Source organism: Gopherus evgoodei, chromosome 1, assembly GCF_007399415.2.
Source record: "Gopherus evgoodei ecotype Sinaloan lineage chromosome 1, rGopEvg1_v1.p, whole genome shotgun sequence".
Taxonomy (NCBI): Eukaryota; Metazoa; Chordata; order Testudines; family Testudinidae; genus Gopherus; species Gopherus evgoodei.
This window is the reverse complement of record NC_044322.1, coordinates 249,755,469-249,783,372: the sequence shown is the minus strand read 5'-3', so window position 1 is coordinate 249,783,372 and position 27,904 is coordinate 249,755,469. Positions and strand designations below refer to the sequence as shown.

The window sequence follows — 27,904 nt, the reverse complement described above, 5'->3', positions numbered from 1 at the left end:
AGATTAGGTCACCTAGTCCAGCCCTAGGCCCGGCTCTGATAGGGAGCGGCCCGGCTATTTAATGAGTGACAGCTCAACACCCCGCTCACACGGCGGTCTCTAGGAGCCGGTTTGAACCTGTTAGCGTGAGGCTGCTGCTGGCTGCCGGGAGCCGCTGCACTGATATTGCTGGGGGGTTTCACTCTTCTGCTCTCTGCCAGGTAAAAGTGTTTTGATTGGGAGAAGGGTTAATTAACACAGCCAGCGAGAGGGGGGTTGCACTGGTAAACCCAGAGGGGTGAATTGCTCATGCAGAGGAGGGATTTGCTGGCACAGTCGAGGCTGGTGGAAATGCAACGCCCGCCCCCCCCCCCCCCGGCGTCCCCAATCCAGCTCTGCCAATGCACCTCGTATTCCTGGGCTCTTCGTGGTCCGAGCGGCTTGCCCCGAGCCGGCTGGCCATGCGGAGTACAAGCGGAGCGTGCGCTGGTGACGCCAGCCTGCGGGGAGGGAGGATGGCTTGTAGGTTCTCTCCATTTGTGATGTGAGTCAGGATTTGCGGTCAGCTATACTGAGGCACGCTGGCCCATCGAACAGAAGCGCTAGTTCTTAGCGCTACTGATCTCTCTCTAGCCGCATGAAGGCCACTTGGGACAACTTAATTTCCTCCAGGGCTCTTACTACCATGGTGTGTGTATTACAAATGTGAGCTGTGCAGTGTAAATGATGGGGCAGGGGGATTGTTGCTTGGGAAAATAGCATTTTTAAAAAAGTTTCTTTGCTAAATGAGCAATTTCTGAGGTGCTGTGCAGTAATGCCTTTATGAACGGGGAGTGTTTTCAAAAGAAACAGATATGTCATTCAGAACTTATATTTTTTTCTTTTCAGAGGTGCTCAGAGCCATGTCATCTGGTCAGAGTGGGATAGGGTGACCAGATAGCAAGGGTGAAAAATTGGGACAAGAGTGTGTGTGGAGAGGAAGGGAGGGGAGAGGAATAGACATCTATATAAGAAAAAGCCGCAGATATCGGGACTGTCCTTATAAAATCAAGACATCTGGTCACCCTAGAGTGGGAGCTGCAGGTGCTCAGCACCTCTGAAAATTGGGCCTCGAGACAGCATTGTATTCAAGGCTGTGCCAGTCTGAGATGTTGCCATGTACAACAGTTACCTTTTGCTTCATTGTAAGGCACAGCCAAATATGCTGTTCTACGGTAGCCTTCATAAGGACAGCAGAATCAGGCCTAAAGTCCTTTGACTTCAGTGGGACTGGTGTGTGCGTCAGGTCTGAGATTGAAACCCGAGCATTTTGTGATGAGAACATTCTTAACTAATCAAAGTGATGTGATGTTGAAAATAGGCTGAAAAGGTGGAGTGGGACATGAAACTATCCATGAATACTTGAAAGGTGCCATATCCAAAGAGGAAAGAATCTATTTGGTGTGGCACTATAGGATATCAATAACAAGACATTATGAGGGGGGGAGGGGGATTTTCAGTAGATATCAGGAACAATTTTTTTTATCAGACTGAGATCATAGGGAAAGTGATGGAAGCGCTATGGCTTGAGTCACTTAAAACCTAACTGAACAAAGCCCTGGCCCTGTGGACAGGCAAAGGATAAAATTTTTCAGAAGTGTTAAAGTCCTAGTCTCGAAAGTGACTTAAGCATTTATGCACCTTGTAAATCTCTATCTAAGGGGTTAGGTAGGTTTGGGCACCTAACTCACTTATGCAGAAATTTTCAAAGGTGCATGAGTGAGTTGTATGGCCACATCCACCTAACTCCTTTGACTGGGATTTACAAGATGCCTCACTGCCTAAATCACTTTTGAAAATAGGATTTAGGCTCCCTTTGTTGCTTAGGTACATTTGTTAAATCATCCAAGGTACATTTTTCAAGTCTGTGGTCCCCGTGTCCCCGTCTCCCCCCGACCCTTCTGACTTTTATGACCGTCAATTCTGAAGCTTTCAAATTCAGCTACTTTTTAAAAAAAATCTTAATTCTGATAAAAGATCATCCAGTTCACTGACGCTGAAAAATGTATAACTTCACTTGTGACAAATGGTAGTGTTGTGTATTTAGATACTAAATATACCTATGTGCTTATGGAAATACAAAACTGATCTGAAAGTATTGGAAAAGTCCACTGTGGCTTAATAGAGAATGTGTGTTCTTTTGTGTTTCTATTTCTTCCTAGAAGAGATACCATGGCCTTTTAAAATAAGGAGAGAACACAGCTTTGGAAAGCTTAAAAATGCAGTTTAATTTTATTTGTTTCAAATAAAGGGCCTTATTCACCTTTGTCCTTCACCTTGTGTTCAGTGTACCTAAAATGCTACCAAATCGGAATGGCAACAGTGATGAGCCCATTTGACCCAAATGTGTTCAAATCTCTGCAGTGGGAGGACTGTGCAAAATAAAAAATAAATATAAAAAAAGGGAGATATCTGTCTCCTAGAACTGGAAGGGACCTTTAAAGGTCATCAAGTCCAGTCTCCTGCCTTCACTAGCAGGATCAAGTACTGATTTTTGCCCCAGATCCCTAAATGGCCTCCTCGAGGACTGAGCTCCCAAGCCTGAGTTTAGCAGGCCAATGCTCAAACCAATGACCTATCCCTCTCCCCATGGCAAAATGTTATGTAGGCAAAATCCTGTATTTGTTCATGTAATCCAGATAACTGCAGGTGCAGGATGCTTCCTGAGCAAGCGCAATTACCTGATTTTTCTCTAACCAGTGCAGAGTTTTGTCTCCACTGATGAGTATGAGTACTCTGCAATGCACAAACCATTGACTTTTATTCTGTTTATAGCAACTGGGATATTTTGCATGTGAGTGGTTTCTAAATGAACAGCATGTAGCTGGGCACAGAGGCAGCTGATCTCTTCTCCATTTTCTGTCACTTTTCCCAGCTTTCTTCCCTACAGGTGACTCTGCCTGCTTCACCCAGGGAGACAGGGTCAGTGTCTCCCAGAGTAGAAGGCAATCAGTAACTTCCATTTCTCTGAACCCACATGTAAGGATGTTAGGGATCTTGCTCTAGAGAGCTAGAGTCATCAATTTCTTGCTCAGCCCCAGCAGGTGGGGTTCAGAGGCTTGGGTTTTGGTTCCTCTTTCTCCTTCACTTCCCATATATCGGTTTCTTCTAATTATGAATTGTTGTTTGTTCCTCTGTTATCTTGTCTCTACATTCTATTCCTGCTGCTGTAACTTTGCTTCATTCCATGTTTGCTTCTGATCTATAGTACTGTAACCTCCTGCTCCTGCTCTGCAATGCACCTCTTTTCCCTCATCCCCTGCCTCCAGGCTACAACTACATGACTCCCAAGATCATATTTATTTTCACTGCTCCAGCCACATCACTTCTCTTCTCAAATCCTTCACTAGCTTCTGTTCTTCAGCACTAACTTCAGGCTTCTCAGATCTGAGTCCCCACTCTTGTCACAGCTGTTTAAGTCTAGTGTAGCTTCATTGGCTTCACTGTGTGTAGCAGAGTGGAACAACAGACATCTCATCTGTAAGATACAGCTCCATCCTTACATCTACACCCTAATACAACTCTCATCTCGACCTCAATTGCTGCTTAAACTCCTCCACATTTCCTAGCGAGCTTCTTCCCCTGGCGCTGGGCTTTGTGCCTTCTACCAGGCTGCCCCCTTCACTTGGACAAACTCCACAAGTCCAACCCACTTCTTCAGTGAAGTCTTTCTACATTGGCAGTATTCCCGTTGTTGTTGTTGTTGTTTCTTGCCTGTATCATATTTGTCTGTAAGCTCTTCAAGACATAGACTGTGCTGCCTAAACAAGTCTTTGCAGAAGTGTGGTTAGTGGCTTCTTGGAATATCTGGGAGGCAAGCAGATTTCTCTCTTCTAAAGTGCCTGATCTGTATCTCTCACAGCTGAGTGGTCATTCCCAACCCAGGCTGACAGATTCACACTAGGTCAGCTCAAGCAAGCATGCTAAAATACAAATGTGGATGTTGCGGCACTGGTGAAGGCTTGGGCTAATTACCAAAACTTGGGTCCAGGAGATTGTGTGGGACTGAACTTGAGTAGCTAGCCTGAGCTGTAACATCCACAGTGCTATTCTCAGCGCACTGTCTCAAGCGGAGCTAGTGTGAGTCTCTATCTGCCTGGTCTGGAAGGCATGCACCCAGCTGCCATGTAGACCTACCCAAAGAGGCAGGGTTGGTGGCTCACTTTGTTGACAGCATTGGCATGACTAGTTGTCGGTGTAGTTCCTTCCTGTGGCAAGACTCTAACTGCCTTTTCTTTTCCTGCAGATAGCTTCATACTGAGGCCATGATGTTCTTTTGACAGCAGCTCAAGTCTCTGTGTCTGGGGGTGTGTGCCAGTGGAATGCATTTGCAATAGTTCAGGTGAGGAATTACTTCCATATGTCACTCTAGTTTTTTTTTAAGCTTATTATTTCAGTATTGTGCTGATACTTAAGGAGACACATTTCCACCCCTCCCCTCTAAATATAATTATGAGACTAGTGTATATAACTTACTGAAATCCATAGTTACGCCCAAGACAAATTTACTTCTAGGTGGATTCATCTATTTTTTTTTTTTTTTTTCCCCCCTCCCCTGCCATCCCTTAGTGACTTGTGTTGGGCTCCCGTGGTGCCCAATTCAGAACTGACATAAGGGGGTGCAACTTTCTTGCCTTTCTGGTCACATCCGGTCTGAATTTGGACTTGTAAATCAGTTGACCAGTTCCTGTGGATGATACAGTCCTTTGATCTCGGCAATAAACGTTCAATATCTAGAAAATGAACCTTCTCATAAAGAGCCCATGGTTTATACAGGTTATAGTGCTATAGGAACTTGCATGGTATCTTGTTGTGGGCAGCATATTTTTAAAGTCTCTGTAGGAGGAGACCACTGAAAGGGAAGCACTTTTTTCCTCTTTCCTCCAGAGGGAGAAATGCTTTGTGGCATTTTTTTCTTAGAACACTAGGCTCTCAAAGAGATGGCTTAATACTGTAAGCATCTTGCTTGCAATTTATGGAGTCACAAGTTTCAGCCCCATCAGGGTTGACTTGAGCTTTCTGTAGTACACACCTGATTTCTATGAATTTAGGGGGTGTGTGGAGTAGGACATGTGTCAATGAGATTCAGAACTAAGTTCTCCTAATTCTCCATGGAGACTAAAGATCTGTGGCCCTTTTTCTGTAAAAGCAGATGTTTTACTCTGTTACCTTCATCTTTTGTTTTCCCCTCCCACTTGTCCATCTGGTTTCCATTCTTTGTTGAAGAGGTCTGCAGGTTTCCTGTAAAATGCTTTGGGACCCTGTGGAAGCCTGCCTGGAGCTGAATGGCCAATGCCAAGAGCTTGACATCAGATAGTGGGTTACTACTGAGGAGCACCTCTCCTGTGGCAGCCTCACCAGCACCCTTCCTGAGAGGGAGCAGGCAAGCAGCCTTCACTGACTTGCTGGCTCCCAACTGGTCAGTGTCTCCTCCTGGCTCTTCTAGTCCCCCACAGCAACTAGTTTTGTTGGTAACCTGGCCTGTGTGGGTTTTCCTTGAGCTGAGGGGTGTCTGGATGCTGATGTATTCAGCCGGGTGCAGAGAGAGCCCGATAGACCCCATTGCAGATGCTTTGGAAACATAAGGTAAAATTGTAAGATCTTTAGGACTGAGACTTTCCTGTTCTGTTTGTACAGCACCTAGCACAGTGAGGTCCTGATCCATGACTGGGGCTTGTATTGCTATAGCAGCTGCGAATAGTAACCAAACTGAACTGTGTAGCTGGAAGAAGTGCTTCACGGTACCATTGTGTTATGTCTGTAAACTCTGTTCCATGAGGATGGTTGAGAATTCTAGCACACCGTTCAGTGTGATCACACTGTTGTAGTCAGCAGCATCAAAACACTGATTCCATTTGGTCATTTAGCCCATCTGAATAGCTGATGTGTTTTGTGCTGTTCAGAAGGCAGTGGAATGCATGGTCCCTGGCCCACACCATTCATAATGTAAGGTCAAAAATGGCTGGAGACTTTTGGGGTTCCCAGCCTGAGAGACTTGGGGACTGAGCCCCCAAAATTCCAGTCGGTGTTCATGGAAGTTGCAGATGTTCAGCAGCTCTGAAAATCAGGTCCCAGGTATCTCAAGCTGGGCACCCAAAAATCTGTGGCCACTCTGGAAAACGTTAGCTGAACAGCACAATCCATCTCCCACTGAAGATAAGACACCTGTTGATAAGGCAACAGATAAACAAAAAGAAAATGTGCTGTGTTTTGATAGCTTTCCTCTGGATGATGCTGTTAAAATTTAGTAACTCCAAATTTGCCTGATGCTGTACAAGAAATAATAGAATATCAGGGTCAGAAGGGACCTAAGGAGGTAATCTAGTCCAATCCCCTGCTCAAAGCAGGACCAATCCCCAAACAGACTTTTGTCCCAGATCCTAAATGGCTCCTTCAAGGATTGAACTCACAACCCTGGGTTTAGCAGGCCAATGCTCAAAATGCGGAAGTGCTGTGGTCCCTGCATGAACATCTTGTAGTCTAATCCGTGAACACAAAGGAAATGCGATTTACTTGGAAATCAAGAGGAAGGAATATCCAGTGTCTTCTGTGGGCTTGCTTATTTATTAATTTTTTTTTTTAAATAGGCTCACTGATTATGTGCATCCTAGAATGGCCTTAAGGTGCTCATCTGCCAAGAATGTGGCTGGATGAGTGGAAGGGGATGATTTTCATGTGTACGTCCACACTACCCGCCGAATTGGCAGATAGCAATTGATCTATTGGGGATCTATTTATCATATCTCGTCTTGACATGATAAATTGATTCCCTGAATGCTCTGCTGTCGACTCCGGAACTCCACTAAAGCGAGAAGCAGAGTTGATGGGGGAAGCCTCAGCCATCGATCCTACGCTGTGAGTATGGGAGGGAAAGTGATCTAAGATGTCAACTTCAGCTATGCTATTCTCGTAGCTGAAGTTGCATATCTTAGATCATTTCTCCCCCCCTTCCAAGTGTGGACCAGGCCTAAGGGGAGTTGTGGACAAAGTTTACTGGAATGGAAGGAGAGTGAACATAGACTGGCATAATGGTCAGAATGAAGATTGTCTGGGGAACTGTAATGAAACACTATCAGGCCTGTAGACCAATGTTGCACTGTACGAGGACTTGAGGGAAGCCTGGATGTCAGATCTGATTGTATCTCTGCTGCTTTAATTAGTGTAGCAGCATGACCTAAGTGGGCTAAAAATTACAGGTTGAGTGGAAGAAGTGAACACTAAGGGAAGGTGGTGGTCACTTGTTATGTAGTGGGGAGGAAAAGAATGCAGAGGCTAGTAATTAGCACAGAGGACACAAAAGAACTTCCTTTAGTGGACACAACACTTAAAGTACATATGACTTAATTTTACTTTGCTCTTTAGTGACATACTCATTTCATATCTCTTGTCTAGATGGATCAACATTAAATACTAGACTATAAGTGGAGTGAAGCCAGAATCAAAATGACTAAGTGCAAACTTGTTCTGTTAAGGCATGGGGAAGGAGCCTGGAACAAAGAGAACCGCTTTTGCAGCTGGGTGGATCAGAAACTGAGCAGCGATGGGATAAAGGAAGCTCGGAACTGTGGGAAACACCTCAAAGCACTAGGTTTTCAGTTTGACTATGTGTTTACATCCATCCTAAGCCGTTCTATTCAGACTGCTTGGCTGGTGTTAGAAGAGATGGGGCAAGAATGGGTTCCCACCCAAAGCTCATGGCGTCTGAACGAACGCCACTACGGTGCACTGATAGGTCTCAACAGAGCCGAAATGGCTCTGAACCATGGTGAAGAGCAAGTGAAAATATGGAGAAGAAGCTATGATGTTACTCCACCTCCCATAACTGAATCTCATCCTTACTACAAAGAGATCTATAATGATCGCAGATATAAATGCTGTGATGTGTCACAGGACAAGCTCCCAAAGGCTGAAAGCTTAAAAGAAGTTCTGGAGAGACTCCTTCCCTATTGGAATGAAAAGATAGCACCAGAACTGAAAAGCGGCAAAATGGTCCTCGTATCTGCTCATGGAAACAGCACTAGGGCACTGCTCAAGCATCTGGAAGGTAAAGATCTTCACAATCTTTCTGCTTTAGTAGTAATAGTAACCAGGCTTCTGTTTTGTTTTAAAAAGTGGTTGTCTTTGCTGATCCAACCCTGGTTTTGCATTTTGATACATAGAGCCAGTTTTGCCACACTTGCAACAGTACACTGTCTTAAATGACAAACAGCATTTGATCCCATAAGATAGTTCTCATGGGAGCTTTAATATCTGTGGTGTTGAAGGACTAAATAATAGGTTGGTCTCTTGAACAAAAATCGGATGGGAGGAAGGCATTGCAACACAATGTTTGCTTTTTCTTCATCTTCTAAGTGATTAGATTTACAACAGTGTAAAAAGAGGTGTCAAGGTCTTATTCCCACTTTGAACTTTAGTGTCCAGAAAGTGGGGACCTGCATGTACCCCTCTAAGCTTCATTCCTAGCTGAGACCTGATAACACTGCCACCAACCAAAATATAGTGTTTGGTACACTTTGTCCCCTAAAAACCTTCCCTGGGGAACCAAGACCCATATCCCTTGGGTCTTAAAACAGAGAAATAAACCATTCCCCCTGCCAGACTTACCCTGAGAAGTACACTGATCCAAACTCCTTGGATCCTATAACAGAGAGGAATTAACCCCAAACCCCCCACCCCGCTCCCTCCACCACTCCCTGGTGAGTTCAGACTCAACCCCCTTGTTTTACACAAGTAGGAAAATCAATCAGGTTCTGAAAAGAGCTTTTAATTAAAGAGTTTTTTTATTTTTTTTAATCTCTGTAAAATCAAGATGGAAAATGTTTACAGGGTCTGAGCTTTACATAGACCAGAGGGACTCCCTTCCCTCAGCCTAAGTATAAGTTACAGCAAACAGAGGTAAAATATCCTTCCAGCAAAATACACATTTGCAAATAAAGAGAACAAACAAGACTCTTCTGCCTTCTAGCTATTACTTACTATTTTGAACTAGACTGTGTTTTCAGAAAGACTGGAGAAACCTGGTTGCACGACTGGCTCCTCTTAATCCCAACAAAGAACAACCCAAAAAGCACAAACAAAGACTTCCCTCCACCAAGATTTGAAAGTATCTTGTCCCCCCCATTGGTCCTTTGGTCAGGTGTCAGGCAGGTTCACTGAGCTTCTTAACCTTTACAGGTAAGACATTAACCCTTAACTATCTGTTTATGACAGGAGGGTAACCAGTCCAGCTTCGGCAGAGTTAATAGACACCCATGTGACCAAGATCAGAATCTGGCCCTCCGTTTTTGTTTTTCTCCTCTGTCCCCTATTTTACTGCAATGATTGATACAAACAGATTTTATACTGTTTTTCCACTCACCATATCGTTAAAGTGCCTGGCTATAAGTGTGAGGGGAATACTTATCTGTTACTGTGATGTATATCTTTTAAGAGTAATTGCTCATGACACATCACTGATAAGTCAGTGTTGTATTGACATACTGTGTCGGGTAGATGCTTGTTAAAACATTCATCTGTACATATACTATCCTTTCGCAGTGAACAGCTAAACTTGCATTCCTGGACCTTGCAGAGGTTTACTGATTCCTTTAGGGGCTGAGGAGGTGTGAGCTGGCACAGACCAGGACCAATTTTGGAACAGGCCTTTTTTATACAAACATGGGTCCAAGTTTAGGTCCTCCAGAAACTATCACAATCCACTTTCCTGTTCTTCAGTTACAGATGTAGGTCCTGGTCACAGTATGACTCTTTTTTTAAAATTTTGTTTAACCATGGTTTTGTAATCTGTTAGAGGTGTAGTCACTTCTGCTGGTTGCAAGTAGATAGAAGCACTGTGTTACACTAACTTGTATCATCTGGTCCATGTTTGTGTATCTGCACCTAACTGCACTGCCCAATATCACTTTCTTTATAGGACAGTCTAGGCAAGTATTCTCACCAAAGTGTGCAGAGAACATACACTCCCTGCTCTCTGGATACCATGCTAGGTGTGTTCTGGAAAGTACTTCACAGAGCTGGGAAGAAATTGCCAAACTAGTTATACTCACATGGTATGGATGTCTTGTGCCCACAAAAAAAGTGCACTGAGTCAGTTAGCTACAGGAAAACAGCCATGTGCCAGCCAAACCCACTGGCAAGGGGGATATACTGCTAGGTGAGCACAGTTCCTGTGTAACTTTTAACCACACTGTATGCAGACACAAACTGTGTTCAGAGCCAGCTATGTCAGTGATTAACCCTACAGACTATAGAGTGAGTTTGTAACCAGAGTCTGTCCTGCACCAACTGGATCTTGATGCAGGTGTAGAAGGAGAGTTAGATCTGGTTACAGCTCCCTGATTATGAAGCTACAGCTGTCCAATCCTCAGCATAAGTTAGATTAGCCTAGGGACTGCTGTAAGCATAAATCAGATGTGTATGGTCCATAAGGCACCATATGTACTACAGCAGAGAAATAACACAGCCGAGCAGAGTTGCACCCTTCTGGTCACACCCCAACATGCCACTTTCTTTTCTGATCTAATACTCAATCTATACTTGAACAAAACTCCCATTGAAGTTAAATGTGGCCATGGAGGAGGACTTGCCCTCTGAGGTGCTGACCCTTTCCTGAAAGGTGTTGAGCCCCTTGCTCTCACTGGCTGGAGTCTTGCCTGAGTAGATCCTGATTCTGCTGTCTTTTTAAGTGGCAGATTAATTTGTGTGGCCCAACAATTTTGAGTGGCCACTATCTTTTTGGGTGACCAACTTGGGATATCTTGGACCTGACTCTTTTCAGAGGTTCCAAACACATGTGGTTCCCATTAACTCAGCTGGAGTTGTGGGTTCTTGGCACGTCTGAAAATCAGGCTCACAATGTCTGAACCTAGGTATTAAAAATCTGACTTCTTAATGTTTTGGTTATATTGACTGCTTTATCTTTTGAGACTCCAGCTGAATATACCTTGATTTTAAGCCAAGAGGCTTTGAACGGAAGTAAGTACTAAAAGATTTTCCTTTCTTAGGTTAAGACAGGTAAAATAAGTTAATCATTTCAGAGAAACTTTCAGCAAAAGACTTTCCTAAAGAGGTTTCGCTGACTCAAACGTGTGTCTTTTTTTCCTTTTTTTTTTAAAAAACAAAACAAAACACAGCTGCTTCTAAATCCAGGCCAAGTAGTTCCTTGGACATGAGCATTGCCCTCATTATGGTTAATTACAACAAAGCTTGAAAGGCTCAGGCTTGCTAACTACATTACAAAAAAAATCCTGCTCTGGAGCGGCAGACTTTCCTGGCTGACAAGGCTTAGCTGGATGTGTTGAGATTTCCATGGAAGATGGCTTTTAAAAAACAAACAGCCAAGCAATTCTGCTGAAAACAATATTTAACACAGATTGGGAGACACACTCCCTCTCCTTTCTCTCCCCCCCATGCATTTGGAGGTGAAACAAACCCCTGCACAGAGAGATGATTAGTGTTTAAATGATTCATAATTCCTCAGCACAGGAGTGAATTTCACCCAAACTAAACTGTTTAAAAGCTCTCATTTCTACAGCATCAACTCTTCAATAACTCCTTCAGGCCCAATTTTATCCTCAGTGCAATTCTCCTCAAGTCAGTGACAGATAAATGTGGCTCTGTGATTTGTGTGATCCTGCCCATTAATGCAAAGTGGGATATAAAATTGTCCTCCAAGAGCATGTGCTGTTTTTGCCCTGGTCAGGTAATCTGTGACAGTGGTAGATGCCTTTAGAACTACTTAAGGGAGATTTCCTGATGCTCTTGGTGCAGCTAGGTGTCGGCTCCCACTGAATGTCAGTAAGTCTTGAGTGTCCAACTTCTATTTATGCTTTTGAAAATCTTCCCCCTTAAATTCCTTTTTCCCTCTCTGTTTTGTGCTTGCTGGTTGAAGCTTCTTACAGCACCCTGGCTGCCTGTAACTGTGTATATCTACATTGTGGTTTTGAGAAGGAGGGGTGGGGGGGGAATAAAAATAGAAATTAATGAAAAGGACGTACAGCATGACCCGATCACATGCATTTAAGGGCCAGAGATGGTGATAAGATTTTAGTAGCGGTACAGCAGTCTGACTTCAAAGGCTGGATTCCCTTCATTGCTTAAGTGTGAAGCTGGGGTGCACACAGGAGAGCCTCTTAAATACTTCTGCAAAGGAACCTGCTGCATTTTTCCTGGTAACTGGGGCTTCGGACTTTGAGGACCTTCTTTAAGAGCCCCCACCATGGAAACGCTCCCAGGTGTAGTGCTCACTACTGTGTGTAGTCTTACAATATAATTTCAAGGGGAAAACTTGCAGAGGGGCTTGTGGAAAAGAGACTGCAGCCCCAGGCTGTTAACTTTGCCGTGCAAGCCTTACATAAGGAACCTTCTACATCCCTTCCCAGCTGATGCTCTTTCCTCCCTGTGGGCCCACTGAGTGCTCCTTCTGGATACAGGTACTGCAGGACCAACTGAGTTTCCCTTCTGTGTGGTTGAGAGGGGAGAGCCACGTATGCTTCTGGGAGGTACTGTTCTCTTTGCTCTCCACTGAAATGCAGCCTCCTCTGGTGTAAAACCCAGTCGCTGTTTAACAGTATTGTGCAATTGCCAGGATAGGCAATGAAGAAAAATAATGTAGCCTGTTGAAACTGCAGGCATGACACAAAGCAGGCTGGGTTGCCCACTCAGACTGGGTAGGAAAATCAAGCTCCTGGGCTGGGCTATCACAACTTACCAGAGTCTGAAGCCGTGCTTCTCATTTGGCAGGCAGGCAGCGTAGCACCTCCCTTTGTCGTCTTCTGTGCTCAGGACACGATGCTAATGAGGCTGACGTACGTGTGAGAAGGGCACATGTGCAGGGAATGATCTGTGTGTGAATCCTGGCATGACAGTGTTGGAGGCTAACAAGTGAGCCAGCCCTCTGATCACTTAGGGTATGTCTACACAGCAAAGAAAAACCGAGGGCTGGTCCATGCCAGCCAACTCAGGCTTACAGCAGTCAGGGACTGTTTCATTGCTGTGTAGACTTCCAGCTCAGGCTTGAGCCTGGGCTCTAGGACTTGGCAGAATGGGAGGGGCCCAGAACTTGGGCTTTAGACTTCTGGGCTCAGGCTACACAGCAATGGGACAGCCACACAGCCTGAGTGCCTTGAGCCTGAATTTGCTGGCATGGGCTAGTGGTGGGTTCTTATTTGCTATGTAAATGTACCCTTAGGCACCATAAGTTCCTCTGGAGAAAGCTAATTAATCACATTCCCCAATCAGTCTGGGGACTGATTAACCAATTAACTATCAGCTGAATGGGAGGTGGAAGGAGATGACTGGGATAGGAGAGCTCAGTATGCTTTGAGATCCCAAGGGAGGAAATTTGTTTCTTCACCTCTGTAGGAAAGGGTGAGAAACCACTGTCAATACTTTCCTGCACAAGATGTATTCAGGTTAGTGAGACAATAAATGTGAAGGTGCTATGCACTGGAGAGTGAGTGGTTTCTAAGCATCAGAGGGTGAGGACCAAGCATGCTTTCTTACACTTTGCTCTGGGCCCCTCCCTGGCTAGTTTATAATTGTCATTGTTGGTCAATGGCAGATTGAGACTGCTTAGTTAGGCCTGCAGGAGAAAATTTTAGAGGCAGAATATAGTTTCCTTAAAGAGGATTTTGCCAGGACCTTGGCTTAACACCTTACCATGTGCTGGTACTATGATGGGTTCTTTGACCACCATATGTGGTCAAGACATCAATGTCACAGTTCATCTGAAAGGTAGCACTGCTATCCCAGCACAATGATGGCTTGGAGGGAAGACATGACCCTATTAAAAAAATAAATCTTATGGGTGACAGGAGTGAGACCTATTTCTAATACTCCTGAGGGAATTTTGCGCCACTGCACATGCACAGAATTTGTCCCCTGCAGATTTCTTTGCTTCCCTGCAGAAAAATGACTTTTTGACAGGGAAGCAAAGGGAAGACATGTGAGTGGTTATGCAGCCCTTCCCAGCAGTATGTTTCAGGTGCCCAGGGCAGCTGGCAGAGAGGTAAATCACGGGGGGGCAGGAGGTGGACTGGAGAAGACCTGTCTGGTGGCTCCTACCCTGTGCTGGGCTCAGCTGCTAGTCCCGGCTGGGCTGGAAAGGGTAGGACTTCCTCTTCCCCTGTACGGCATGTGGGGCTGTGTCAGACCCATGCCCAGATTTCTCCCCCGGCTCTAGGAGGAGCAAACTCTCCCTCCTCCTCCCCCCCTCCCCAGCTTCCTGCCCCCATTGCTCCTTGAGCTGCAGCGGGAGGGATCCCTGTACAGGGAGCTGCTCCCTCATGCATTCAGACCCCCTCATACCCAGACTATTCTGCTGAGCCTTACTCCCCTCACTGCACCCAGAGCCACCCCCCCAACAAGCCCCACTCTCCCAGCATCTGGACACCCTGCAAAGTCCCATAATGGTTGCACCCAGAACCCCCCTAACAACACCCTGTGTACCTAGATCCCTTCTCTACCCAGATCCCCCACCGAGCCTCCTGTACCCAGATTGTCCCACACAGAACCTTCTCGCCTCACACCTGGATCCCCCCCACACTAAGCCCTTCCACACTTGGATCCTGCTGGGCTGAGCCTGCCTGCTCATACGTGGTGCACCTGGCACAGATGGGCAGGGCCCTGAGGTATGTCTTTGCGCTGGGTGGGGGTTGGGTGCAGCTTTACTGCTGAGTCTGTGTCCTGGCGGTGTGTGGAAAGCTGCACAGTGATCTCCTACCTCTGTGTGGCCAGTGGCCTGTGCTCCCCAGTGCCATACTGGAACGTCCACACTTATTTGACAAATACAATTTGCAGAATTTTAAAATATTTTATGCAGAATTTTTAATTTTTTGGCATGGAATGCCCTCATGAGTGTTCTATATAATTTACTACATTAATGTAAATGTCCTTTATTTTGCCTCCTCGGTTTCACTAAAGCAATCTGAGTACTGTAAAGATTACTAGCCAGATTCTGCTGCTATACCTATGTAAATCCAGACTTTTTAATGGAGTTCTTTGTAGGGGGCCAGATTTGTATCTTAATTACACATTGGAATCTCATTTAATAATCTAAACATCCTTGGCCAAATTCTGCCTAGCCATTAATGGTGTTGCAACTGTGTGCAGGCTGTCAGGGAATTTGATTAGTACTGTGCAAAATACTGTACATTCTGTCTGAAGAATCATGTCCCGAAGATACAGTTTGGGTGCAAGGACTGCTTAATTGGGGCAGATATTTGGTGTGGCTTGTGTTTTTGTTTTGCTGTAACCATAGAGATGGAAGGAAAGGAAAAGCTTGTAAACAGTAAGACAATGACCTCATAGGGGTTCTGAAATACATAGGTTGCTTATTAAAAGCAGATGAGACAAGCTGGACTGACTCTTGAAAATGAGTCACTTTAGAAAGCCAGTGCAATCAGATGCCCATCTACAATATTTTCTTAAACAGAAATGTTTCAGAGCAGTAATTTGATGGGTTACCCATTAAACAAAAGTTAGTGCAACTCCTGTTCCAATAGTGATTTCTGTTTATCCAGCAAGTGCTGTGTCCTTGTTCCCTTGCGGAGGGCATCCTCAGATGCTGCAATTACATCACTTTGACAACACAAGGTTGCCTAAAGGGTCTGGACCAGAGACTGGAATCTGGCTCCAGGGGTGTCCTTAAGCCTGCAGGGTGACATATACTACAAAGGGGTATATCTCTTATAGGAACAAACCTCAAACAAAGGTTTATTTCTAGGACATTGAAGGAGAATAATGGCATAAGAAACCTTTAACACTTGTGCAGTCCAGTGGGTTTCAGTGGATCAAATTTGGTAGCATAAATGTGCTTGGAAATTAGTTCTGATACAACATTGCAATAACTTCAGACCTTTTCTTTACAAAGTAAGGATCACTTACTTCACCTGCTCCTGAAATGGGTGCTGCCATCACTGAGGTGGAATGTGGTATCTGTTAAACAGGTACCAAAAACATCACACACCACTGTGGGACAGGAAGTAGAAAATAGAATGCCCACTTGCAACTTCAGGAGGAATTTTAGGTAGGCAGAATGCAAATATTTGGGTTAGACTCTCCCCAAGACACGTGCTGTATTGTAGGGATGTAAATAACATTAAAAAAGTTAACTGTTTAAGCAATTATATTTTAAATGGTTAACAGATTAAAGGGCTGGCTGGAGCTGCTCGGGCCAGCTGGCGTGGGGGTTAACGGTTAAGGTTGGTTAACTGGTAAGACTAATGCTTTCTGGTTAACATTTTACATCTCTAATTTGCAAATGACCATGAGTAGGCAAAACTTTACTCTTAAGACTCCTGAAAGACCACATCTCTAGTAATACTGTACCCACTAACACTATGCTGGGACGCTGGCTTGGTAGTAACTCTGAGGAATGAGTCCTACCTACTGAATCATAAGTATTGTTTCCTGCAGCACCTAGGTATTCTTGGAGGGCCAGTGTTCAACTACTGACCTTATCTTACCCTGCTCAGATGGGGGGAGAGAGGATGGGATCTCAACATGGACTGGTATGGATGCAGAAGTGCAGTGAAAGGTCACTTGGCTTGTGTTACTGTGTGTGAAGTAACTGGATAGCAGCTTTAGCTGACACTTATGCTAGTCAAGTGGCACGTTTCCAGTGTCCTGATTGCTGTTCAGTGTCTTAGCCAGGCTGGCTGGCTGGAAGTGCTCTTGGATTTTCTATGCAGTTTTCAGCATGCAGCTGAAATGGGTGCCCAATGTGCTTAATAAATATCTTTATTCTGAGTAAAAGGCTCCCATGTGCAAATACTCTCATTGTGGTAAAAGTAACCAAGCAGGTGTGAAGCACCTCTCTTGGATTTCTTCCTTCACCTCTCACCTTTGGCTGTGATCTTATCGGGTGGCACACAATCTAAACAGTCTGGGCATTTCTTAGGCTGTGGAGTAGACATAGCTTCTGTCAGCAAAACTTGTGTCCACTTGTGTGAATATTCCACCCACCTGAGTGTTGCAAGTTACACCGACATAAGCACTTGGGTGCACAGGGAGAGCTGTTCCTGCTGACATAGCTTTTGTTGCTTGCTGGAGGTGGGCTTTTTATGTCAATGAGAGCTCCCGTCAGCATAGTGTGTCTTCACCAGATGTGCTGTAGCTGTATCGGTACTGAATAATGGTTGAATTTTAGAGTGGGGGACACAGCAATTCCTCACTTGTAGAAGGCCAAATTCTCCATGTTTGTAAGGAAATCAGTAAATCTGCACATGTTTACATCAGGGTGAATTTGGTTTATAGATTATAAAGTGCTTAAGGATCCTTTAGCATGAGTGCCATGTGAAGTTTTGAAATCATTAGCATTACAAACACATAACCTTGAATACAAGACATACGTCCTACAGCCTTTATTTAAATGAAGAATACAGCAGCCCAGAGTTTTAGAATTACCATGCAGAAAGTTTATTGACTTAAGAGTATGCTCTTGGAATATAGTAGTCTCTTTTGAGGTCCTTGGAGCTGTTGCTTAGAATTCTTCTGTTCTCAGCCAGTGTCATACTGTCTTACAGACTGACTTTGATCAGTTATAGGATAGTGAGTGAAGCTGTCAAACTTTGGTGCTTGCATTTTGCAAGGAATTATGTGAACATCTCTCCAGCTGCATATGTCCTCCTGAATTTTGGGGTTTAAACCCAAATCAGTCATTTGCAGCAATAGTCTTGCTTCAGTTCACACTGAAACCACAATGAGATTTGCTCATGAGATCTGTGAACTTCACTTTTTGTTTAGCTTTTTTTTTAATTAAAGGAGTGTACAGTTGTGAAGCGATATAAGTATCCTGTTAGGATTAATCTGCCATCCTGTTCCCATGGTCAAAGGAATTTTATTGTTTAACTGCTCTGAAAGTCTCTCAAACAATGGAGAGCTTTAAATGAAGTTAAACCTTTTTATTAAAGCAACTGATCAAGTTGTGATCAGTGTTTTTCTTGCACTCATGTTCACAGTGCTGCTATGAATGTCGTGATTGTTTATATGTTGGTCATTCCCTTCCACTTAATGGGAAAATCATTTGTCGATTTATACCTCTTTGCCTCTGTGAGAACTGTCTGTTTTCTTAGCTGCTCACCTGTACTTTGCCTCTTGTCCCTTTGTCCATTTGGCATGTTAGTCTGTTTAGAAAGTTGGTTGTGTTTATTTTCTGAACTTGTATTACTTCAGGCTACCTAGCTTTCCAATTACAATCTGCTTCTGTAACCCCCTTTCCTAAAGGGGATCCAAGACATTATCATCAACTTTCTCTCTTGCACAGATGTTTGTGGGGTGGAAACCTATGTGTAGACATGGGGCAAAATTTTCACAAGTACGTATACGATTACTTATTCATATAGGAGCCAAAGGCTATGCCTACACTTGAAGCTGAAGGTGCAAATTTCCAGCTCTAAAAATAGCATAAAACAACTAGTCCCTTCAACTGCTCACCCAGCGGTGGCTGCACTCTGTTTTTAATGCACTAGCTTGAGCAGAGCTAGTGTGGGTATGTCTCCAGGAGTTGGAATTTATACCTTCCAGCTCAAAAGTGTAGACGCTGAAAGTCAAGGGGACTTAGGCTCCAAAATCACTCAGATGCTTTTGAAAATTTTACTCATTATGTAGAAGCAACCCACAATGACTCTCTGGCTACATTTAAATACTGGTTTTGAGCTGTCTGTTTGGTGTGTGTGGGCCCATGTGTGTTTTGGGAAGGACTGATTGAGGGTTTATTCTAGTGATTTATGTGACCAGTACAATACAGCTTTATTGTGTAGTCTGTCTTATAGAATATCAGTCCCCAAAATGCTTCAGAATTAAAAACAGGTGGACTTCAATAAAAGTAGGAGAGAGAAATGGCCATCTTTTGTAGAGTCAACCAGGTGGAAAGAGAGAGGGGAAAACTGCTCCAGATGGTGGCAGCTGCAGAAAAGACCCATCACTGATTGTCTGTGGCAATCTGCGCAAACACAGGGAGACAGAAATAAGTCTCCCTTTACTCTAGCAATTTTCTCACTGTTGATCTGGTGGCAGTGGGAGCAGTAATGGCGGGTGGACACAAGTGTTCTTACTACCATGTTGTCTAAGTCTGGCACAAAAGTCTGCACCTGGCCTACACTAAAAAGTTAGGATGACCCAGCTACAGTGCTCAGGGTGTGACACCCCCCCCCCCCACTCGATGGATGTAGTTAAGCTGACCTAACTCCAGGTATAGACAACACTAGGTCAACAGAAGAATTCTTCCATAGGCCTAGTTACTGCCTCTCAGGGAGGTGGATTACCTTTGCTGGTGGGAGAATCCCTCCCCTTGATGTCTTTAGTTTCTACACCGAACCACTGCAGTGGCATTGGTGCAGCTATGCTGCTGTAGCGTTTCAAGAGTAGACAAGCCCTGGTACTGGTAGCACTGTATCAGTGGAGGCCAAGGGTATGGCTACAGCTGCACTGCTATCACTCCTACACTAGCACTTTACAGTGCTGCAACTTTCGCGCTCAGGGGTGTGAAAAAACACCCCCTGAGCGCTGCAAGATACAGCGCTGTAAAGCCTCAGCCCACGTCCAGACTAACCCGCGGCATTGGCGGGTTAAAATCGATTGCTCGGGGATCGCTATATCGCATCTAGTCTGGATGCGATGTATTGATCCCCGAGCACGCTTACATCGATTCCGGAACTCCATCAACCCGAACGGAGTTCCGGAATCGACACGGAGAGCAGCGGACATCGATGCCGCGCCATCCAGACGGGTGAGTACCTCGATTTTAGAAATTCGACTTCAGCTACATTATTCACGTAGCTGAAGTTGCGTATCTAAAATCGATTTTAATATCCTAGTCTGGACGTGGCCTCAGTGTAATCAGTGCTGACGCTCCCAGCGCTGCAAGCTACACCCGTAAGGGATGTGGTTTACGTGCAGGGCTGGGAGAACTCTCTCCCAGTGCTGGCGCTCCGACTACACTCATACTCAAGTGTAGCCATACCCATACCAGCAGTGCTTACTGGAGGGGTTCTCCCATCAGCATAGATAATCTGTCTCCCTGAGAGGCAGTAGTTAGGTTGATGGAAGAATTTTTCTGTCAGTATAGTGCTGTCTGAGGTGGGGTGGGGTATCTGCTTGGGGTGTGGATTTTTCACAGCCCTGGGACCTATACCACTGTAAGGTCCCAGTGTAGGTCTGCCCTAATAGCAGGAGAATTAAGTCTGTCTTTATAGACAAGGTTTATGAGAGAAGCTGGAGCATTCAGGGTTTTAAAAACAGGGAGGGTAATCTTGAATTGTCCCTTTGAAAGGACTGACAAATTGGTTGTGTGGCAGAGGTTGTTTCATACTGCAGTCATGCCTTTGGGCACCAATTAAAGATCAGTGCTCTGCCCTGCTATGCACTGTGCAGACATGCTGTGGAAGGTAGGGGAGGGAAGTCCCTGCCCAAAACAGTCTCCTTCAAGAAAGATGTGTGTTCTGCTGGCAGATTTTCTTCCCTGCCTCACTTATGTGGCCCAAAGGGAGAAGAAACTGATTTCATTTCCTCTGCTGGGAATTCCCCCATTGACCTCTCTGATGGGTTGGATCACAGAAACCCTCCTGGGAGCTGCCAACCGGTGTGTCAAGACTACCTCTGCTCCTGTTTTCCCTGCCAGCTCAGGACTCCAGCACCCTGTCTTGCTGAGCCAGACACTCCTGTCTGCTCCAACAAAGACACAGGGTCTGAATTACTTGCCCCAAAGCTGCAGGTTTACCTGAAAACAGCTAACAGAACTGTGCTTGTTTTTAGCACTCAGATGCCCAACTCCCAATGGGATCTAAACCCAAATAACCCTGCATAAGCTTTCTACAGGATAAAATGGATTTAACTCCATAAATTGTTTGCCCTCTAACACTGATAGGGGAGCAAACAACTGTACATCTCTAAGTATTAATACATACTTGAGTTAATTAATAAGTAAAAAGTAATTTAATTTAATACAGAAAGTTAGGATTTAAGTGGTTCCAAGTAGTAACAGACAGAACAAAGTAAGTCACCAAGCAAAATAAAACAAAATGCGCAAATCTATGTCTAATTAAACTAAATACAGGTAATCTCACCCTCAGAGATGCTTCAGTAAGTTTTGTGGGTTTTTTTTGGTTTTTTTTTTTTTTTCCCCTCAGCCTGGACACCCACCAGGCCTGGGCACAATTACTTCCCCGGTACAGCTCTTGTTCCAGCTCAGGTGGTAGCTAGGGGATTCTTCATGATGGTACTCTTCTCCCTTTGTTCTCTTCTACCCCTTTATATATCTTTTGCATAAGGTGGGAATCCTTTTGTCCCTCTGAGTTCCCACCCCCTCCTCAACTGAAAGACACCAGGTTAAAGATGGATTCCAGTTCAGGTGACATGATCACATCACTGCAAGATTTCATTACCCACTTGCCAGCACACAGGTATACAGGAAGACTTACAGGTAAAACTGCCATTTGCAGACAGTGGTTCTAGTTAATGGGAGTCATCAAGATTCCAAACCACCATTAATGGCCCACACTTTACATAATTGCAATAGGCCCTCAGTTATACTTCATATTTCTAGTTTCAGATACAAAAGTGGTACATTTATACAAATAGGATGATTACACTCAGTAGATAAGCTTTGTAGTGATATCTTACAAGAGACCTTTTGCATGAAGCATATCTCAGTTACGTATATTCACTTATTCTTATAAAACCATATAGACTGCACAATGTCACAACATCCTGTTCAGGTCAGCCAAAACTGCAAACCAGCATGTTACTGCTGTGCCTCAATATGAGTGAGCTTTGCTGCTGCTAAGCTACTTATCAGCTCCCCAACGCACCAGCTTGTCTGCCTTGCCTAGCAAATTCTTCAGGATGCTGCCAGTCCACACCTTGCCTTGCAGGTAACAATCAGTGAACCCAAGTTCCCCCGAGCCGTCTCTCTGCAATGTCCAGTCCCTCTCCCTAGACGCTCACAAGAAGGTATTGCATTTGTTGCCTCCAAAGAGGGCCCATCAGCCTGTCGGGTGAGCTGGAGACATACACTGAAGTGAAGTGCAACAGCACCGTGAGAGGGCTTTGTAAGAAAACAAGAATAACTTTATTGACAAAGAACATAGTTTTCAGTGACTTCAAGACTGAAAGAGAGGAAAGGTTACAAGAAACAAAACATGATTTCTAGTGACTTAAAGTTTACTTCAGCAAGTAACAGTCTTTGTCCAAGTAGGTTTCTCACCTATAGTCAGCCCCCAGAGACTTCAGTCCCCTTGAGTGAAGGTTCCACCTTTCTTACATTTCAAGAGTTCTGGCTCCTTGTGTCTCTCAGGTGATGAATGCCAAAAGGGCTTTCTGTTCCTGTTTATATTTCCCAACAGCCATTATCTCTGTTTCAAGAGGCAGGCAGGCTTTCTGGAGGTACAGCATCCCCTGTTGTGATCATTAGTGGGAAATCTCTCCTGCACTGGCTAGTTTTGATGGCTTTGTTTACCTTCTATGTAAGTGTACTTTCATTGTTTCTGGCCTCACCTTGCTCAGTTTACACTGGAGATGCAGGCAAAACATTTCTTTGTCTGGGAAAGGCTGGACTTAAGCACTGTGTGCTGAACACACTTTAGGAACATAGTTCCAGCACATCTCTATAATTCCTTATACACTGCCTGCACATAAATCACACAATAATATTCATGCCCGGCTTCTTACCAGTTTGCATATGACATCCTACACAGTGCGTCCAGCCTGATGTGAGTTAGGGTATGGTATGCACTTTGCCAGTTGGCATTTAGGGACTCTTGGGGGTCACAGAAGGGAAGTTCCCAGTGTGCATCTAGCTGGCTCCCATGCCACCCCTCCATATCCTGTTCCAGCTGACTGAGAGTCTCCTAGGGACTGTTGCCAGTTTTCATAAGTTAGTGCTAGCCTGCACTGGGGCTAAGATTGAGCCTGACAGACAATAAGGAAGCCATAACAGTCCCTGCACCTCAACTCCTTGCTTAGCTGAACAGATTGCTGCTGCAGCAGAGAGTGTAAACCAATGTCTTCAGAGATACATGGGGGCAATCTTAAGGCAGGAGGTTGCCTTGTGCTGGGTTTAATTGTGTGGCATTTTTTGTTCTTTTTTGCAGGCATCTCTGACGAGGATATTGTTAATGTTACCCTCCCTACTGGTGTGCCTGTGCTTCTTGAACTCGATGAGAATCTGCGTCCTCTTAGCCGTCACCAGTTTCTAGGTGATCAAGAAGCTATCCAAGCTGCCATCAGAAAAGTGGAAGATCAAGGGAAAGTCAAACCTGTTGAGAAGAAATAATGCTTCCGGATGCTGCCCCCACTCCCTTGTGTGTGTGGTAATAAGTAGTGCTTTGTGAGTGTTAAGTTGCACTTTGAGCTTGTTAATTTTAAATATTAATTAGGAGTGCTAGTTATGCATTAGGGTAGTACACCAGCCTTTCACCTTTGGAGGCTAGAGTTCAAATCCCAATGTGGGTTACAGGTGAAAAGGCAGCGGCTGATTTCATCCTAAGCGGTAGTAAGGAAAACATAAAATTGTTAGTCTGCCACAAATCTTTGCTCAAGAAAGACCCTACCATATTGCTTGCTTGGGCATATTACAGGTCAGGATTAAGAACTATTGGCAGAGCTCTGTGAGGAAAGCTTGCACTGCAGAACACCTGGCTCCCAATAACATTTGAAGTCCCTCGCTTTCACAAGTACTAAATGCTCCCAGTTTGCAAAAAGTATGTATTTGGTAGTAAAGTGCCAGTTAGATTGTTCTTTACTGGAAGTCCTCTTAAGAAGCCTGCCCGTGGCACTAGTGTACTCTGTTCATCTTATTGCAGCTGTGCTTGAGAATGCTGTTTTGCTAGCAGCTTACTTTTTTGTGTTTCAAAAATATCTTGTGGCTTGACTCTTCCAAGGCTAATTCTTGCTCCAGAAAAAGTGCAGTCCTACTATCCACACAGTGGAGTGAGGTGTGCTTGGAAGAAGTTGTCTCTCTATAGTTTTCCCCCTTTGCCTTGCTTTCAAAACCAGTCTTTAGGGCTTAATTCTGCTAGGCTGCACTAGTGATAAGTGAAGGATGGCCCAGTGGTTGGGGCACTGACCTGGGACAAGGTAAACCCAGGTTCAACTCCCTGCTCTACCATAGACTTTTTTTGTGACCTTGGACAAGTCACTTAGCCTTTCTTAGTATGTTGACACAGCCCACAGCAGTGAACTTCTGGGTCAACAAACAGGTTTGTGGGGCTCATGCTAGTGCTCTGAAAATAGCTCTGTAGAGAGCGCTTGGACAGGATGGCTTGGGCTCTGAAGCCTTGGGAGAGGGGTTAGAGCATTAGTGTAAGCCTCACTAGATTGAGTCTATCGACCCAGGCTGGGAAGCTTGCTTCTGTAGGCTGTGTAAATGTACCCTTAGTGCCTCAGTTCCTATCTGTGAAATGGGGCTCCCAGAGAGGAGACGGGCACCCTGTGATAAAACCACCCACTGAAATGACACTCCTGCAGCCAGGTTGTTCAGGGGAAATGTACACATGCATGCAAACCTAGTGAAATTTCACTGATGTAACTCAGCAGACTTTAGCCCTCAAAACACAGAGCACAAAGAGGTTAGTGCATGAATAGAACTTCAGACTTTTGTCATGGACTTAGCCCTTAATTAGAACAGGAATCGGGATAGGTTTCAAGCACGTAACAGAATCTAGAGGCTTGATCCCATTCCCATTAAAGTCACTGATAACACCGACTTGACTTTGAATAGGGCCTGATCCAAACCTTTGAAATTCCCCACTTTCACCACTCTGTGGCGCTCCAGATAAGGGCTAGAGAAGAGTGGTCTCCACTGAACTCTACAAACATTTTTGTAAGCGAGATTCCCATGCCGGTCCCAAAATTAACTCCTTGCAAGAGCAATACTGGAGAGATTGTAATAGTGAGTAGTGTATGTATGTGCAGTGCCACTCCAAGAAATAAATACAGCTGTTTCATCATGTGATCCTGTAAACAGTAGAGAGAGTTAAAATTTACTTCAGAGTTTGTTCCTGTGAACCTCTTATCACAACTGCCTACTACAGTGTGTGGTCTTAATTTCCTTTCTAAAAACAACCCAAAAAACCTCAACTTGAGTGTGTTTTTGTTTGTTTGTTTTTTTTTTTTTTTTTTTTTTACAGGCACTCTTGTCAGGAAATTCCACTTTGAGGCCTTACTCTCATTTCTCTTGCACTGGTGTAAAACTGCTGTAGTTTAAATCTGAATCCATCCCAGTAATTGAACTCTTTCAGTGGTCCCAATTCTGCCCTCTGATGCACAGAGCTCCCACTGATTTCAATGGAAATTGCATGTGCCTATCTGAAGGCAGAATTTGGCCCTTTGTATGTTCAGTGCAGCCAAGCTATGACTGCTGAGGGAACAACTATGAATTCCCTGAGTGCAATGCCTGTAAAAATCTCACATAGCGTTTTTTGCAGTGAGTGGCTTGTTTGTTTGGAATTTTATAGGTTCAAGAAAACGATTGCCCCCTGGCGAGTTGAGCAGCCTTGCACTTCTGTAGCACTCTGACTTTCAGAGTGTAGTAGTAGCTTGTGTCACTAACACAAGCTGACTGTAACAGACATATTGCTGGGTATCTTTCCTTGACATGAATGGTATTTGGACACTTGGGATTTTTGGTTAGGTTGCACTAGCAAAAGGGGGCTGGTGGCAGTCTCTCCTGGTGTTTTTTTCTTTTCTTTTTTTTTTAAGATAAAGTTTCTCTTTCTAAAATACAAAGTCATAGTTTATTTTAATCCTCAAATGTATTGTGCACTAGATGAGAACCTCTTTGCAATCACCTATGCTTGTGACATTGAAGCAACCTACAGCCTGGTATATGGGTTTTTTTGTATATATTCATCTGTATATGGTGTTTGAGTCAAAAATGATCTCCTCCTCCACAGTAGCATCAGTACGTTGGCTGCCGATCAGTGAACGTTCACTTTCCAGAGCCACACTGAAAAGCCCCATCACTAACATGGCTTTCTCTTTGGTGTGACAGCTGACGCTAGCACTGGTGAAGATGTTCATGAAGCAGCACTACTACAGACTTCAGCAGGAGTGGAGTCCCTCATCTGTGTGCTTTGAGATGTTCTTAGATGCCTGAATGTGGTGGGGGAGGGGAGTGAAAAGAAATATAGGAAATCTAGTATTTTTTATAGAGTATAATTAGTATAGTTTTGCAACCAAGGCTACCAGCACCACTTGCTGTTCTCCGCTATATACACGTAACTCCCATTGGCCACACTGGGATTCATGGATGTGTAGCTGAGCTGAGGCCAGAGCATGGCTTTCAGCTGGTTACCATACTGCACTGCTTTGGCATTGCAGTATGGTAACCAGCTGAAACATAGGAATTTTTGGGAACTTGAGATGCTGCAGATACAGTGTAATGCTTGAATGCTGATAAATAAGCCAAACTGCACAGGCATTTCACATAACGCACAGGCAGGGCTAGATAGCCGTGTCTCGTGCTCTCACGCAGAAGGGAAAGGAGCACTGATCTTAAGAACACCTGACCTTTAAGTAGATGGGTTGGACGGAAAGTGCTGAGTAAATGTTCAGAAGCCCTAGGTTCAGCAGCCAGTCGAGTGGGGCAAATCAAAAATAGTTTCAAATGGAACTGTTTTTTTGCAATTCTCTTAACTCATGTGGCAGTGGGAGTGCAGCCGGAAGTTGGACTGCAGTTGTTTGGGCTGAGACTCTATTTGATGACACAGCAGCTCACCAAGGTTCAATACCCATGCTCTTCAGCATTGCCAGTGCAGGGAGCAACAGACTGAGACCTTCATCTTCTCCTGGGGGCTATAAAATGCCCCTCAATAGGGATCAGAATTGGAGGCCCAAGCCAGGAGTTTCAGTGCTGGTAAGTGGTCAGGTCTCTTGGCATCCCTTGTAACTATATATTATTGACACACAATGGGAAGGTGAGGTGTACTTGTGGACAGAAGCCAGCATTCATGGGGAAGGGGGCCTGATCTACAGGCTCTGTTATCTTACAGCAAAGAGATGGATGAGAAGCAGGCCAGTGACCCTTCTCAATCCATAATTAGAAGATGCTCAGAGCTCCAGAAATAATACAGCATTTCCACAGCTGGTGACATAGGCATGATTGGTTTGCTTATGTGTTTGAAATATGTGGTTTGTTGTGTGATCCTGTTGAGAACTCTTGTAAATATTTACTTGTAGAGCTGGCAAGTTCTTTAAAATTCAATAAACCACCTGAAATGCAACTTTAAAATGGTTTGGCTTCCCCTTTTTTCCCTTATTCGTCTATTCTTCCCATAGATCTGAAAACGATGGGTTTTCGCAAGTTGGAAATCTTATGGCAGCATAGCTGCATCAGTACAGCTGTGCCACTGTTAGGCCTGTAGTGTAGGCCTGGCCTTCATCATCATCACCGGGGCCTACCACTTTCCGTTTAAAGATGCCAAAGTGCTTATGTCATGGTATAATCCCCCACTCTGAACCTTAGCATCCAAAAGTTGGGGTACCAGCATGAATTCCTCTAAGCTCAGTTACTAGCTTAGTACTTGTAGCGCTGCCACCAACCAGGAATTCCAGTGCCTGGTACACTCTGGTCCCCCCCAAACCTTGCCCGGGGACCCCCAAGACCCAGTCCCTCTGGATCTTAACACAAGGAAAGTAAACCCTTTCCCTCACCTTTGCCTCTCCCAGGCTTCCCCTCCCTGGGTTACCCTGGAAGATCACTGATTCAAACTCCTTGAATCTTAAAACAGAGAGGAAAATGCACCTTCCCCCCTCCTTCTCTCTCCCCCTCCCAGACTCTCCCTGAGAGAGAAAGTGATCCTAACACAGAGAGAAATTAACCTCTCTCTCCCCCTTCCCTCCTTTCTCCCCACCAATTCCCTGGTGGATCCAGACCCAGTCCCCTGGG

The 27,904-nt window shown here is 44.7% G+C and overlaps 1 protein-coding gene across 7 annotated transcripts; it reads left to right on the top strand.

Moving 5' to 3' along the window:
• The first annotated feature begins 24 nt into the window (after positions 1 to 24).
• Positions 25 to 27,241, top strand: BPGM (bisphosphoglycerate mutase). 7 transcript variants are annotated; one of them, XR_003997731.1, is made up of 5 exons: positions 25 to 200; positions 4,265 to 4,360; positions 7,411 to 8,062; positions 23,109 to 23,344; positions 26,009 to 27,241. XR_003997731.1 is itself a non-coding variant. In XM_030542636.1 (5 exons), the coding sequence occupies exons 3-4, from the start codon at positions 7,462 to 7,464 to the stop codon at positions 23,288 to 23,290; spliced, it is 783 nt and encodes a 260-aa protein (XP_030398496.1). In that variant the 5' UTR covers positions 25 to 200; positions 4,265 to 4,360; positions 7,411 to 7,461; the 3' UTR covers positions 23,291 to 23,318; positions 26,009 to 27,241. The 7 variants fall into 7 exon arrangements, 5 of the variants coding, with proteins under 5 accessions (XP_030398496.1, XP_030398478.1, XP_030398479.1 ...); XR_003997729.1 differs by having other exon boundaries at positions 25,146 to 27,241; XM_030542636.1 differs by having other exon boundaries at positions 23,109 to 23,318.
• Positions 27,242 to 27,904: the final 663 nt, after the last annotated feature.

Excerpts from the sequence above, each read along its gene's own strand:
- BPGM (XM_030542619.1), top strand. The coding sequence starts at position 7,462 with ATGACTAAGTGCAAACTTGTTCTGTTAAGGCATGGGGAAGGAGCCTGG. Across the intron at positions 8,063-23,108 it reads ACTGCTCAAGCATCTGGAAG|GCATCTCTGACGAGGATATT; the intron begins GTAAAGATCTTC and ends TCTTTTTTGCAG.